This window comes from Anabas testudineus, chromosome 10 (assembly GCF_900324465.2).
Source record: "Anabas testudineus chromosome 10, fAnaTes1.2, whole genome shotgun sequence".
NCBI classification, from domain to species: domain Eukaryota; kingdom Metazoa; phylum Chordata; class Actinopteri; order Anabantiformes; family Anabantidae; genus Anabas; species Anabas testudineus.
The window spans coordinates 20,849,996-20,866,694 of NC_046619.1; the positions used below are offsets into that span (position 1 = coordinate 20,849,996).

At 40.5% G+C, this 16,699-nt stretch overlaps 1 protein-coding gene across 2 annotated transcripts in view; it reads left to right on the forward strand.

Moving 5' to 3' along the window:
* Nucleotides 1–16,699, forward strand: part of LOC113160284 (protocadherin Fat 4) — a 91,941-nt gene that overhangs the window by 32,570 nt on the left and 42,672 nt on the right. For both annotated transcript variants that reach the window (XR_003298683.1, XM_026357471.1), the window contains exon 2: nt 14,910–15,041. Coding sequence is in view for 1 of the 2 variants with exons in the window: in XM_026357471.1 (XP_026213256.1) it covers nt 14,910–15,041 (132 nt within the window). In the remaining variant the exon portion in view is untranslated. The remainder of the gene's footprint in view (nt 1–14,909; nt 15,042–16,699) is intronic.

Genomic DNA, 16,699 nt, shown 5'->3' on the forward strand with positions numbered 1-16,699 from the left:
CATTTAAGTGCCTACACTCTGTCTACATTAAAATAATTTGAGTTTTCTTCACATACTTGACTATCTTTTACTGGTTGGTCCCCTCTGGTATGCAGTAATAGCCACAGAATGTAAAGTACTTGCCATTTGTCATTGTTTTAGAGATTAATCCCAGGCACCTCACGGTGCCACGAGACCTTCATAAACCTGGCAGTGTGCATGATACAGTGTGATCACAAAACGACCAGGGGCCAGAGATATTCAGAGTGACACAAAGGAGCAGTAATCCAAGTTTATTCATTAATAACACGAGCGTTATTTAATCATTAGCATTCTTCAGTTATTAGAAGTTAATAAGACAAACATTTTTTTACACAGCTGTAAATGAGATATACTATACCACCCAGCTATGATTATATATTTGCACAATAAGCTCACAAACAAAAGCTAACTGTAGCAGACAATCAGTAGATTCAGAGCAGGTAAAGTTTCATCACACAAATAATGATAAAATTTAAAATGATAAAATTTAAAACGAGAAAATTTAAAATCCTCCACTTTACAAATTATAATGCATTTTTCTTGCCTGAGAATCTTGTGGCCATTTATTTATAGTATAAGCAGCCAATTGTCAATTTAAAACAACGCAGTTGTAATAATATAAAATACCCCTTCATAGGGTGAATTCTGTGTTGACAGGCATTGAAAATGTACATTAATAGCCACTTATAGCTGATTTCAACTACATTATAGCGATTGTTGTTTTTTTTAAGAATATTTTTGTGGAATTTGTACAAATGTTTAAGCCGATTCCTCCATTTAAAGTCTATAAGAAAGGTCCAGCTGTAGAAACGTGTCCTTTTTATACTTTCACACACACTAGTCTGTAATTGTTATGTGAGCCTGACCAACGTCCCGCTGCTGCATTGATGTGATAAACAGAAATGACATAGTCTTGCAGTTTTCTCCGAGAAGGGGATTGTCACCAGAGCAACAGAGGACTATTTAGAAATTGTGCTTGTCAACGCTATGTTCATAAAGATAGTGGTCGCAGTGCGAGAAGATAAGAAGGATGTTGAAAGTGATAGATCAAATTTAGATGTGCCTGTGTTAGTAGAGGAAAGTATTGAGTGAGAAAGTGGGTTTTGAATGTACGCAGAACATAGGGGTGAATTAGATGTCGCTTAGGCCAATAAAACGTGCCTGTCTGCCATCGGCATCTGTTAGCACGATCAAATAACCCTCTGTCCGCTTGACTCTCACACCTAATAACTCTTGTTAAAATTGCATTCAGCAAAACACTAACTCATTTATCAGACTCTTTTCTTTTGCTACCTAAGTTTAGTAGAAAACAAACAAACAAGGCGGTCATTGTGCGAGATTATGTCAAAATCTTCTCACGCCGCGACAAAACCCCTTTGCAGTCCGTTTGGTGTTTGTTTCACATGAGCATGTTTGGCTTTCAAGTAATGAGCCCGATCTTTAAAGGTACCCAGCAGGCCAGGGAGTGCTTTTGACAATTCCATTCCCCGTCTGGCTGACCTTAATCTGGATTAGTTGATTTTCTTTCCTTGGATTAACAGCTTGTGGTTCAATTAAACATCACGCAGACCAATGAGTTTGAATCATGGTATTACAGAGTACCACAGGGAGCTTGAAGCGTAACTGAAAAAGCTCCAACTTCAGTGTTTCCTCTGTGGGAATCCAAGGCTCGGCTGTCCGGCCAAACCATCTGGCCTGAAGAGATTTTTTTGGCCTACCAAGTTTTAGGGCTACCGTGCTATGCAAAGGCATTCCTAGACAATGTGGAGTCATACAGGGAGGCGGTAGCGAGAGGGTCAGAGAGATTCTCTGTGAAAGGCAATTTGGTGTTTTAAGTATGAAGACATTCCTCAGAGTTATAAACTTTGTGCTCGAATCAAAGTGTTGTAGAGACAAAAAGTGGAAAAGCAAAATTAGACTGAAGCCCTGTGAGTCTTAGCCTCCAAACAGTCTAATTAGTTATTTTAGGTTTAGCCTTAGTTCCAATAAATCAGCAATTACAACTCAACCTGCTCATTGTGCAATAAATGTCTGTGCAGCTACAACAAAATACGGTTTGCAGGCAGAAATCTCTACAGTGGCGTCCATCTGGGAAAAAGTGGAGGGAGGAGGTTCAATAAGAAAACACCTCCTCAATAAGAACTGCTCAAATAAAGCTTATTAGTTGCAAACAACAGATGGTTGTGCTTGCACTGAGCAGGTCAAATGTGTGTAACTGTGTGAATGTGAGGCCGACTTGTGTGACTATCTGCTCAGCAAAACTCTTCTCAGGGTAGAAAGATGAGATTTCAATGGTCCAGTGAGGAGCCGTGCCTCAGATGGAAATTATATCACCATAATGGAAAATAAACCTCTCGCTGTGTGACAGTCTGGTGTGCTAAGTGGAGTGAGTCAGTGTACAGTACCGTTTGTTTTGCTTGTATTTTTAATATGATTTTTCGTAGCTCTCTGTCCATTGTTTAAACTGGTAAGAATGAACAGCAGTGGCCCAGAGCTGGATTTACTTGAAACCTGAGCTGCATGTCAGAGGAATCTCAAATGAAAGAAGAGTGCTCATGTGCAGTGGAAAAATAGAAACAGGAATTAAGACTCGGAGCACGAGAGACTACAGGGATGTGCATAGGAGGGTGGACAAAGTGAAATAGAAAGATGAGATGTTAGTCTGAATGACTGTGGATTTCAAAGGTTGATACTGTTTCTAACATGGTTGTCTTACCAACAGCTGACAGTTTAGGGATTATTGTAGAAGTATTCGAGTCATGGGACTCATAAAGAAATGCTCCTAACTTATCCGTCAGTTTGAGGAAACACTGGATCCTGCAACTCAATACCATCTGACACTAGAGGTAGTAAAACTAATTTCATTAGACAAGGCTGAGTAGTAAACAAGCGGCTTATCGTGTTGACTTGGATGGTTTGATGGAGTGACACTTAAAATGCTTCCTCGATGTGATGTATGTGTTGTTGAAACCGGACGGGCTGATGCTGTGTAATATAATGAGTCAATCTTAAACATAAACCATCCGACCCAAAGCAACATGGTGGGTTTGTTCACAACGAGGTAACGAATTGGTTGAATATTTAAATTATGCCTCTTAGAGCTGCGTGCAGTTATGAGCTTTTCTGTTATTAAATGTTTTATTCATTTAAAAAATATTCATTCCAGTACAAAAACTTAATCACATTTTCAGTTCACTTACACAGACACATAACTATTAGGAAACAAGGTTGCCAGGACAGCCGAGAGTAAAGATGCAAAGAGGTTTGAGGCTAAAAGGGGAGGTTATGAGGAGAGAGGAGAGCAATGAGAGAAAAGGAGCTGAAACAAGAGGCTCGATTGACTTTAGAGCCTCACTTGTCTGTTTCTGGTCTCTCAATTGCTGCCCTCATTCCCCTTTTCCACTCTCTCACACCCTCTCTCTCTCTGTCCTGTCGCGCCAAGTGGTTGGTTTCGTCCATGCGTGTAGGGTCGCGCTGGCGGTGGGGTGGACAGGAGGAGGTGGAGGTGGTGACTGTTCCTGTCGGTGACTAGATCATATGTGACACTGTAATCCCTTTTACCCTGGCGCAGCTCTTCTTAAATCCTCTACTCTGCACTGACTGACATCGACCAGACGTCCTCCAGCTCAGACGTTAGTCGGCCTTTTAAACCTGCTGCATTGGTGACGTGCATCCATCATACCAATATTTAGATTTTTGGAATCAGTGTCTCTGACTGTCCTTGAGTAGTGATACTGGCACAGTTTCTAGTCTCACAGATGGTTTTTCCAGACGTACAAAGAAAATTCCTGAAAGTGTCATCGACAGTTTGTGGTTGAATATTGTTGTTGTTATGAGGACTCATCGTTGACATCCTTTAAAACTGTCCCAAACACAAACGGGAAAATAAAAGCAGATCTGATTTCATCATCTGACGGGAGAGGAACCTGCCCTTTGCGTGTTTTCCAACAAGAAAATGTGTGTATTTGTGTTTTCTGAAGCTGCTCAGTCTAAACATATCTCGTAAAGATTTTGTTCCGCACACAATCCGCCTTTCTCTGGACGCATTGTTTAAAATGTTGTGTAAATGTTGAATTAATATGTCACTTGTCAGGGCTGTGTTTGTGTGTTTGCCTGGGTGTGGAGTGAGTTTGGGATATACTGTATATCTTGTGTTTCATCCACACATTGTTTGCCACAGATATTGATAATGACTTTAGATTTTTGTTGTTGTTATTTCTGCCAGACTAAACACTTTCCTTACTAGTAAACACCGTCATTGTCAGACTTTGGTGTTCTCCGTTTTAAGAAGCCCTCTGTTTGAGTGATTGCTGGTTTCACTTCCCAAGTCAGAAGAGGAGAAGGACAGCATTGCTCTTTTGTTGTCTGAGTATTTCTTACTGTCAGATTCCCAAATACCCACAGGTCTTGTTCTCTGGACTGTCTGTCTTTTTTGGGGGTAGAAGTCTGGGGGATTTATTCAAAGCAAGAAATAATAGAAATGAAGAACAGAAGTAATCTGCTTTCTCTTCTTTTCTTCTCCTGACCCTCAAAAAACATGTCAGAGCTGCAGGAAAGGTCGACTAACAAATGGCACCCTTGTGCTATACTGGGGTTTCGACCCCAGAGTAACCAATAGCTCCCACAATGAAACTGCTCCGAGGAATTAATCATCACCTTCCGACCTCATGCGCTGACCCTCTAAACCCTAGAGAAAACCAAGAGGTGTTATGGATGATAGTAAAGAGAAAGACAGAGAAGGAGGAGGAGAGTGAGAAAAGTCTGAGACTAAGGCAGTTTCCTCTCTCATGTGGTGTCTATGGGGCCTTCACGAGTTGACAATTAATAGTCTCTGTAGGTTTCCTGAATGGAGAATTGAGACAAATTGTCTCTTGGCTATTCAGCTGCGTTCAAGCGTGCCGCGAGACAAAGAAAAAAAGAAAAAGAGAAGAAGAAAGCAATGGCTGTGAGGGTGAATTACCCAAAAGGCTGTTTTTGAAACATTTCCTTTTTGTTTTGCAGACACAGGCCCTATGGGAAGACCCCCATACTGTGGTGTGCACTCACACACACTTACACACCACCCAGTGAAGTGGCCATTTTGAGAGCCCAGACATCTGCCAAAACAGAGCCACTTTAAAATAGTGATCTTTCAGCAGCTCTTCTTATTGCGAGCTGTTTAGTCACTGGACTGGTGACAGAAAACAGATCATATTGAGCCTGACATTTGTTTGTTCGTGCCTGACATCTGAAGGCAGAAATTATATTCACTCATTTCAGTAGCCGCAGAACGACAGAATATACGTCAGTTGCTTTTGCTTTACAGACAGTGAGGCATTGATGTTATGGCTGAGCCATAAATCACGAAGAAAGTGCCTCAAATTATATGGAACTCTAAAGGAATGGGATGTGGAGAAACTTTTGGATTGTACCAGTAAAAGTCAAAGGATGAAGCCGGGAATCGCCATGAACAGTGGGAGATAATGAAATGTGCAGGCAGCATGGGAAGTGTTTTTTAATCTGTTAATGATGTCTTAGAGCCCTTGAATTCTTCTTTCTTCCCATGCTATTTTGTCTTGGGGGCTGAAGTGTACACAAATAGCTTGTTAATTAAGACGGATGGTACTTCTAAAAGGCACATCTTCATGATAAGACTTAATAAGAAGAGTTAAATGTGAACATCCTCGTAGTGCAGAGGTGTGTGAGCTGTATAAAACGTGGAGGGATAACTTCACAGTTCCATATATGAATGAGCGTGTGATGTCCCATTGTGTGATTGGTGCACATGGCGTATCTGTGTGTGAATGAGTTGGCAAGAAAAAGGGAGGCTGAGCCATCAGAAGGCCCTCTAGTCTGCTTCCATGAATGGCCTCAGCAGGGAGAAACTGTCCCTCATTGTCAAGTTATTTGGCAGGTCTTTTTTACACCACCTCATGTTAAATTCATCAACATTTCTCTGTCATTTTTTTTCTTTTGTCCCTCAGAATGTCTTCAGATCAGGTTTTCTAGCCAAGCTGTGTCCTGATGAGGCCCCAATGGCTACGGCAGATGTATGTTCTGCCAAAACCCGCAATGGCTTTCATGACAATGAACAACAAAAAGCTAATTTTAAGGATAAGGAATGATTGAATTTAATTATGAGGTTCAAAGCAGCATTGTGGTATCATTTGAAATTTTAATCAGGTTGTAATGTTTAAAATGATACCACAGAGTAATAGTGTCATTAATTTAGAATATAGTGTTTTTCTCTTCCTGATGAATTAAAACTGAAAAATTCACTTTAAGTCTGGCTTGGTCCCTTTCAAATCCTGAGAAAAGTATCTGGTTCTTTAGCTTTCCAGTGCTACATCTAGCCTCTAGAAGCTAATAGTTCGTCATTTGGTTCTTGATAAAGACAGATCGGGAGTCGGTATTAAGTTTGCAGACAGGCTTAGTGTTCTCCACATTTTAAAAAGATACAGACTGTTTGTGATCTGTTTAATGCACCAGCTTCTACACCTACTGCTTCTTTTTTTAGCTTGGTCAGCAGAAGCTTTCGGAGGCAGTCGGTTTCCTCCTGGGCCATAGGTCAGCCACAAGTTCAGCTACTGCACCTTTTTCCATTCACACACACTCTTTCACACACACAACCCACCCCCACTCAATTGCTCCGCCCAACGTTGATGTTTTCAGGGGATTTTCACACAAACTGCAGCTGCGGGGGGTCCCGGGTGCTTTTCATGCACCGATCTGAGTCCTGTTTAGGATTAAAGCACACACATAAAGACGTACACAGATACACATATACGCCTTCTTTTACATTTCTGACTCACTATCTTCTAATTAAATGAAGTAAACTGCACTTAAGTTTCAACTTTCTTCAATTCTCACAGTCCTTTTTGAATTTTATGCATTAAATTAAAATACCAAACATCAAAAACTAAAACCATGTCACTAATTGAGATGCAGACAGGACAAACGCATCCTTTGATGATATCTGGTGTAACCACAACAGCAACCACAATGGAAATAAGACCTAATGAACTGATAATCAAATAGTAGGCTAATGGTTTAACCTAGATTTCTAGTTTACCGCATGGGAAAATGTCATAGATGCGACTTGTTGATAATTAGGTCAAATCCAGACAGAGATCTTTTACTAATGCATTTTTCATATTTCTCCTCTTTCCCCAATTCCAGCTCCTATAAACCTCATACATTTATCACTGGTTGACAGAAACTATGAAACGGATGCCATGATCACTTTCAGTCTCTTGTAGACCTAGAAGAATATATCATATCTACTGCATATCAGTTAGATTTAGTATTTCTCTGGTAGAATCCCACTGATGTGATGTCTGACATTGCAAACTGGGTCACTTGGAGCAGTTTCTCTCGCATTATATAGATATGGCTCCAGGCAAATCAAATCCGATTTGCATCACAAGTAGACAATAATACTGCTTTTCTGGACATCACCAGTGGAGGTAGAACTCAGATTATTTTAAGTAGCTGCTGCTTCTTGCAGCTATGCTGAATTGGAAGAAAATCTCAATTTCAAGTAAGATCTGGCAGGAAAATACACTCATGCATTCGAAGTACTTATGGTGAAGAATAGCCCCTTTCAGTTTGTTAAATTATTGATGCATTAACCTGAAAGCTATAATTTTAATGTTTTAAGTGGTCCGTGTGAGCACCGACTCTGACTACTTCATTATACTCTTGGAGAGTTTAACCTCCAACAGTATGTTTCATTGCAGCTGTCGGATGAAAGCTGACGCTTGTATATCCAATTTTGGGGATTTTTCTTCCTTTCATATCAGTTGAAGAATTCCATGTTCGTCTACAGGCAGGAAAACATTCTCCAAGCACTTATCCTTTGTAAAACTCTGTAAAAGGACAGTCTAGACCTTAAGTACATCTCCCACTCAATATTTAAAGCTGAGACTTGGCACTTCAATGTAGGATTCATTATTCTATTTTAAAATGAATGCGCCAAAGCAAACAGCCTGATAACATGTGTAATTACTTACTATCAGGTAAAGTAGTGATGTAAGAGTCTGACTCCATTAAGCATCCATAAGCATTATTTCTCTGGTATAACAATTAAGCTGTTGTGCGTATCCACTCTCCATATAGGATGTCGTTTGTTTCAGTTCATATCAGTTGGTTTTCAGGACCAGAAATAGTTAAAAATAGGAAAATCTGTTCTTTTATGTGTTTTGATGTATTTTGAGGGTTTTAGGAGCAATTACAAAGTGCTGTGTTTCTCATATTCTCTTTTTTCCATGCTTTGTGCGGCTTGAATGCCATAATTGGAGGTAATTGTGTGGAGAGCGGAGTGATAAGGCCGTAGACTCACGCAGAGTCGGTGGCACCAACATGGAGACTGATGGACGCCTGACTCCAGTTCTGGTCTCCTTCCATTTTTAAGAAAGTCCTTAAAAAAGACTGACAACTGATAAAAAGAAAAATACATTTCTTTTCTTTACATCTTCAAAGCATACTTTTCACAAATAGGCTAATTATTTTGTTTTTTACCTTTCATCTCACAAGAAGGAGAAAATGCTTGTTTTGATGTTCTTCTAACCTTTTCATCCAAGGATACAGAACACACCACACTTAATAGGCTATGGTAATTTTGATGATGACTTTGAATTGTGCTCCAGCTTCAAGGAAAGCTAAATCTCATCTCGCCTCCATTAGCACCACTCTGATCTTGCACAAGGTCTAATTAAACTTTCCAACGGACTCTCCCAGGTAGGAACAAGAGCAAAAGAGTTATGGCTGTTTATAGTGAAGAAGAACCCAAGTTTGCACCGCACATGGCCGGATATGGAACCATTAAAATTGGCAATCCATCACGATTTGTTTCCACTCTCCTGTGTGCAGGGATGTCTATGAGCCCAGAGCCTGAAACAATACACTCATGACCTGGTGGGCTATTCATTCTGTGGGATTATGTATCCCACCAGAAACGCTCAGAGGGAACCTCGCTTGGCAAGGGTTTGCAGGGGGCTTGAAGGGCCCTGCTGTAGACAAACAATCTTTTAACAGTTGGTGAAGTAGTCCGCTGAGAGGACAGTGATCCTCTTTATTAAAACCACTTGTCCGACATTGTCTCCCCTCTCACTCCCCTTGTTGGTTACATGAGGCCAAGGTGCTTTGTGATTGTTTGCAGGCTCGCCTGTTTTGTTTTGTTTTCTTCTGTCCGTCTCGTTCTCTTACTCACTCTTGCTCTTTTCTTCTTTCCATGGGACTGCAGAAGATTTTGGTGAAACCTGAGGGGATATGATCCTATCCTGACTTCTCTCTTGCACTGTGCATTGAGGTTTGGCTGACGTCCAGCTTTGTCTGCTTTTTCCCGGGCACATTCCCATCTCCGGCACGCTCAAATTCCTGTCTCTGGAGCGCGCGCGTGCACTTTGCTGAGGCTGATCACTGCGGTTGGAAGATGAATTACTCTGAAGGCATTTGTTTGACAGATTGAGCCAGTTGCCATTGTACACGTGTTAAAGAAACCATACAGGAGAAATCAGTTTGACCTTGTCTTAATTATTTAGTTTCTTTTTGTTAAAACACAGAGCCAAGATGGCACTTTTACCAGTTTACCAACAGAATGTATGACTCCTTAAGCTCTGTAAATCTGGAGCCAAGAGTCAATGGCATTTATCTAAACTGTTGATACAACTAAAAGGACAGTTAGATAAGGAAGTGAGGATGAAGTTAAATCATGGAGATCTTTGTCAGCATTCGTCCGGAGTTACAGTAAATGCGTTATGTCGAATGTGGCTTGTTATCATCCCAGCCCCACTTTACTCTTTCTTTTACTTAGCAGAGAATTTATCAGATGCGTATGGATCATAGCATACGGTTTTCAGATTAAACAGTGCAAATGCAGACTCAGGTCTGGGCTCTTTCGAGAAAGTCGGTAATCCATTCCCTAAATTAGGAGGATGACAGATTCTTTCATACAACGCAGTGGCTCTTAAATACTGCAGGAACTTTGGGTAAAGCACGATTTTCCAGTATGCAGGCAGTTAAAAACCCCAGAAAGTTTGATCCTCTGAAGCATTTGTGGAAATTAGTTAGGATATCCTCATTGACCTGCATGGGTGCGGTTGTTCGAAAGATTCAGAGTCAGCGGTCGAAGGGGATGTAGCTCTTCATCTGAAAATAAGAAGGCCAAGTGATGACGTTCCCACTCCTTTCGGGAAACACAGCAAATGAAAACTTATTTCATTATTTTTCTGCTTCTGTTGGAATATTCTGCCAAACAGGCCAAGCTGTACCAGCTTTTACCTATTTTCAGTCAGAAAACACTGTCATCAAATTAAGACGCAGCTAAGGCATTAGACTAATGCTATTGTACACAAACACATCCATCACACCTCATATTGGATTAGTTTAGATTTTTTATTATACAGCAAAGGAATCGAACAGTGTTGACTCTTTTTAATAGCGTTGCAAAAATTCCTTTGTACCATTTAACTGTTTACACTGTGCCAAAAGCCTGAGTAATTCCTTGCCTTGATGATGTGTTATATTTGGAATGTGTTCGTGATCCCAGTTTTTGACACACCAAGTCCAGCTTCGTGTGCACATTAGTGAAAAACGGATGATGCAAAGTGGAATTGTTCAATCGCAAAGGCCAAGTATAACGAGAGCTGGAAGTCCGTGCTTCCTTTGACCCTTGACCCCGACTCGTCAACAGCATCTAATGAGACATTTAATCATTTTGAAATGATTAGTTCCTGCAGGAGGTGCACCCTGCTCCGGTTTTTATGATCAGATGAGCTCAAAGTTTGCAGGCCAACTGTTGCATCAGTTGCACTAAGAGGTCAAATCTTTTCAACAAGGTCTCCTTTGGAAGAAATGTGCTAATGATGTGAATTTTACCCTTTTCACTCAGGGGTTCATGGTGTTCAGTGGCGCAAGCATGAACTGTATTACTCATCTGTAATGCAAACCATTGCTCACTTAATTAATCAGACCCTCTACCGGTTATTAGAAACAACTGAGTCAGTAACTGACTAAATATGTGCACAGCCTACATGGGATTGTGCTCAAATAATAGTTCTCTTGCTCCTAGAGTGACTTTCCTCCCTGTCTGTCTGCAGAGAAATTGGCAGAACTACAAGTATGAGACATTTTAAGTGGGAAGCATATGAAAACCAGTGCTACTTCCACTTTTTAGATGTGGGTAGAATAGTAAAGATTGTTTGCACTCAGGGACACAGGTGATGCTTTTACCTTCAGCTATAACCAGAAGTTTGGCTTCTTCCCACGTCGGATATTATAATGTGGTGGGATGGAAGACTTAATTCAGTATATTTTGTTACTCTTGAGGTAGATGTCTGCACTTTGATGTCTGCAGTCTGTTTTTACTTCTACCAGCAAGTCTTTTTAAGTATGGCTAAATGTGGAGTGTCAGTATCACAGATGTTAATGAATGATGCAGTAATATTTTCTGGATTCAGTCAGTTCACCGTATTTTCATCAACTTCCCTTTTATACAGATAGTTTTTGTCTTAGGTGTCTCTTTAATGCTGCTGCCTCTTCTCCAACACATTGAGGATGAGTAGAATTCAATATCATTACCCCCCATTCGTACAAACCTCTCCATCAAGACATTTTAGGGACTATATCTTTTAAAAAACAGACGTTCCAAAGGATCTGTAATTTATACAGAATAACTGCGACATTATTTCTGGAAGACAAGTTCTCATGTGTTTAGTTAAATGAAGTTCCATTTACTTCCATTATTTCGGGTCACTGTGGAAATCTCAGGTGTATATGTTGAAATATGTCCTTCCGTAGGGCTACTCTACCAGGCGTTAGTGGAAAATGTGTCTTTATAATGTGAGTGAACCAAAGCTTTAAATTTAAATGCTCTTTTAACTGAGAAAGGAGACTGGATTACATAACATCAGCTGGGACTTCTAAATTACCCCACCTGTCATTTCTTCATATATTATAAAGTCTGGGAATTAATTTATCGCTGCTGAGTATGAGATCCCGTCTCAACCCCTTGGACAAATACCTTACATCACTTAAGGTCTCATAATCATCATTGCTCAGAAACCACTTGATGCGTGAATCATTCATACGTCCCCATAAATTATAAAACCCTGGCAGCCAGTTAGCAGCACCTGCAACTTGAAACAGTAGTTCGTGAAACACAATCTTTCACCTTGTAAACTAATGTGTTTCACCTGCCTCGGCCGGGGCATCTGAGTGCGCTGCAGACAGGTAGCAGGAACGAAACCTCTATTCCTGCTTCTCTCAGCCTCTCCGCACTTCGTGACCTTCCTTCTTCTTCCTCCAAAGGAATTTTTTAGCAAAGCTCTTTGATATATTTGTGTCCCATGGGAGGAAGTGTGAAGCGTAATTATTTCTCAAAACTGCACTTCTACCCTAATTAGTTCACTCCTCAGAAGTGGGCCTTGCATTATTTACACATCAAGGGGACACACAGGACGGGAGATAAATATTCATTGTTTGTTGACTTTGCCCCGGTCCCCACGGCTCAGGCGCAAGTTGAGTTGCGATCCACTGTCATTGTGGCTTGTTTTTGCGACTTCTGCATCGCTGGTGACGGGGACATAAACTGTCCTGTTCTCCAGTAATTATCTCTGCTCATGCAGACACCAACTCCGAGTCGGTTTAATAAGTGGACAACTTCCTCATTCGGGCACAAGCAGATCAAATAAATAAGTGTTCAGTGATGAGCTGTGTTGTATTCTGCGACTTTACACAGACTTCTCCTGCTGCACTTGGTGTAAGAGTAATAAATAATAAACGCATATTTGAATCAGTGACACCATTTCAACCATGTCTCCCTCAGGCTTTGTGTTTTGGGTCATCTTTAATGGACTAAACCTTTTATCGAAGGGACTCTGTTTTCCGCTACTGTTGGTTGCACAGCTCATTTGTTGAACAAGCGACGTCTGCTTTTCCCGTCAATAGTCAGGTACCAACGCCTTATCTGAGCCCCCACCTCATTGGCCTAATGGCCTTGAGGCTTATTGTTTGCTTTAAAACAAATCTGCTCCCATTGTATACTTCTGATAAGTGTTCTTTTCCCATTTCCTAATTCACGCTTAGCTTCATCTGTGTGTGTTTCAAAAGGTTGTGAAAGCGAGGTGGGGACATCGTGTGATGCCTGGCACAAGAATTACCATAATCACTGTCAACATTAATGGAGATCCTATCACTCGAGAATTTAAACATGGCTTTTCCATATTTATAGAAGCAATAAACAAAGAATGTGCAGCAAAATGTCTGTTATGATTCAAAAGCGAGCCGTGTTTACTGGCTTTGAAATGCATATTTGGGTTAGTGGATGAGGCGGGGGAGAGTGCAGTTTAAGTTGTGGGATATGAGTGGAAATGTAATATCGCCACACTAGAAACAGAACATCTGAAACCCGACATGTCTCACTCTCACTGTCTCCAGGGTTTCTATTTTCCCTCAGACATCTTGTGCTACGGCCATTGTCCTGCTACAGTTGTTTGTTTCAGTTCTTATTGGAACTACTGCAAATGTATGATAAAATGTACAAATAGGTTTTTATTACATGTGCATCACACTGCTCATATGTGAGGTTGGAGTTCAGTAGTTGATCCCAAAAGTGTTGGATGAGGTTGTGGTCAGCTCCAAAACCATGAAGAACAAGAAAGGATGTAGAAGGCTCATCCGTATACTTTTAGCCACTGAGTGTTTAAACAGTGATGGTGGCAGAGGGTTTCCCAAGTATGTTGGGAAAACCTTTTGGAAACCTCTTAAGTGGGCTTCACATTTTAAAATGAGGAAAAGTAAAATGGCACTTTGATTTACTTGAAATCATCTAATTTATATAAACAATTGATCTAATCATAGATTTCACTCTTACCACTGCAGCATCTGCGTTCAATTCAACTAATCAGAAAGCTATATGGAACAAAGTTTATCCACACGGGGGGTCTGTGGTGTACAGTAATGTGTGTTTATTTTAGTTTCTAAGACATGAAAGTGAAAATCCCTGAGCTGCAGTTAGTTTGCTCTACTGTTACACTCACTGTACGTCTCTATGGAAAAGCCTCAGGTCAATTTGGATATTGTGCAGTTTCCACAAGCTCCAGTGACAGCAGGAGACAAGATCTACCCTTCACACAGTTTAGTTAATGGTACTTGAACATATGGATAACGTATCTGGTTATCCATATGTTCCATTAGGCTACTAATAGACCTAGTATATCTGATGTTAATCTTTCAACAGACAAATGTTCCTGTTTTTTTTAGTTTACTTACTTATTGATGAGCTGAATATTTGGTTTATATGTTGATTTATTGGCTCTAAATACATCAACTATGTTAAAGGGGGACATGCATGTGCTAGCCTAGAACCCTTTAGCAGGATTTATTTATATCCTGTTACTGTTTTCTCAATCAATTCTGCATTATTATTATTACATTTAGCTACTGCCTCATATATGCAACATAGCAAGAACCAGTTACTAAGGTGTTATCGGTGCCTTACTGTTACTAAGATAAGTTCACTTTTCAGGTTACAGTATAATTAGTTTAATTCAATTCAAGTTTAAGCATGCTGTACATTTCTATGGCGTAATATTTCTTGTAAGGTGTCTGTTTCTGGTCTTTAACACAGTTATGACCAAAAATGTACTGAATTTTTGGGGAGGGTGGTAATTCTTCTAATGGATCTAAATATAATCTACAATAATTCTGTCTGCTTAGAATTTGACCTTTTGAGTGAACACTTCATCATTTCACAGTTTTTCCTAGACGCTGTGCTGTTAGACAATAATAACTTTCCCCTTCTTCGTCATCATCTGAAATTCAAGATTTTTCTCCAATCTTAACATCTGTAGCAGGCCGAGTTTGGAGGCACTTTAATGGAAATTGTGGTGTTTCTTTTTCTTCGGCAGGTGGAGATCACACTCCAGGACGTCAATGATAACCCTCCTGTCTTCCCTAATGATATTCTTGATGTGACTATTGAGGAGAACGTTGGAGATGGCTTCAAGATAATGCAGCTAACAGCCACGGATGCAGACGAGGTAATGGCTCCCCAAGTTTCTATTTTGTCTAACAGTGTTTTTGTACTTTTCTGTGTCCGTTTTCCGCTCCACTGCTTTCAGAATAGATATCCTGGGAGTGATTAAAAATATGCTCTAAACCTTTGGTCTGACACAGTACAAATGTGTTTTGAGGTCAGCTGTAAACCACATTTGGTATCTTTACATATACTAAAGACACATATAGACCACTACTTTAAATCCCGTGTAGAAACAGGCACATACAGTTTTGTGTTTTTCTATCTTATTCAATGTGTTGAGGCCTCTGGTGTCACTGAGCATGAACAACAGCAGCCAGCGATTGATTTTTCATCCCGCCTCTCTGATAGTCGCAAAATCCCCATAGTTCACATTACTTCACCAGCATCACTCTCAATTAGTTAAAGGCTTCGTCTTTAGCTGCTTTGGGCAGGATATAGACATTAAATCCTGCAATGAGCGAAACACAGGCCCTGCCGGTATCTCCAAGGTCTGCGGTCCTGCACCCTAGCCAAAGGACACAGTTGAAGTGAATGGAAAAAGTCAGGCCATAGAAAGGAGAGAGATTAGAAAGGACTATGGACTCAAGTTTAATGTTAACTTATGAGGCCACACGTTTTTTATTGCACAGCTGGTGCTTCACCCCCTTTGCTTTTCTTTGAATGTGAGAAAAGTTGTGCACAGTCTCACTTCTGGCCATTTCTCTTTAATCAAAAGACTATATAGACTGTAGAGGACAGACCTGGAGGCAGGTCAGTTTTTACAGGAGGTGGATTTTAAGGACATCATTCGATTATTTTCTTTTTTCAACTCCAAAGTATTTACAGCTTTGATCTTGAGAGTTTTAGCATATGGTATTGAAATCAAACTGTGCAGTGGTTCATTTTTTCCTCACAGGTTATGGCTAGTGTCAGCCTGAACTGTGGTCCTTAAGCTCAAGCTTAAGTAATTTCTAGAAAGTTAGGCATTCGTTATTAGAGTGCATAAATGAACATAAACGTTTTCCAAAATGATCAAGCTACAGGGCTTTGTTGCGCAGGAAAGTTTGCTTTCAATCAGGGATTCAAAAGACAAAGTAAACATAGAAACACTTGAAGAGAATGTAGAGGAGCCTTTTTAGCAATTACAGATTCTAGAGATGTTTACTCCAAACTTCAACGCTGCCATGAATAGGTTGCTAAATAGAAGCTTGTACTTCATTCCAGCTCTCACTTGGAGCCAGATACAGGGCCAGCCAAGTCTTTGCCCACATCCTTACGCAGGAAACTTAAGTTGCGCTGACACTAAGCGTACGGAACGCATTGAGGCCTTGTTGAGAGAGCCACATGTGTGAGCCAGTGCAGAGTAGCCAAGAGTGCAAGCTGTTGGCCAGCTGACGGGCTGAATTCAGACATCATAATGATCCCATCCAATTTAACAGTGCTACATGTGGGATTCATGTGTGAGGGTATTAAAATGCTGTTTCTACGCATCCGTTTTTCTCTACGCCCGTATCCACCCTGAAAAGAAACGAAAATCAATGTCAAACTCGACTCTTTCGTCTAATGCAGCATAGGCTTCTCTGAAAATGTTTCTCACCACACTAGAAGAAATATGCACACAGTTTTGTGCTTTTGGAAAGACTGCGAGTGTTTTACTAGAATTCTGACCTTACGTGGAAA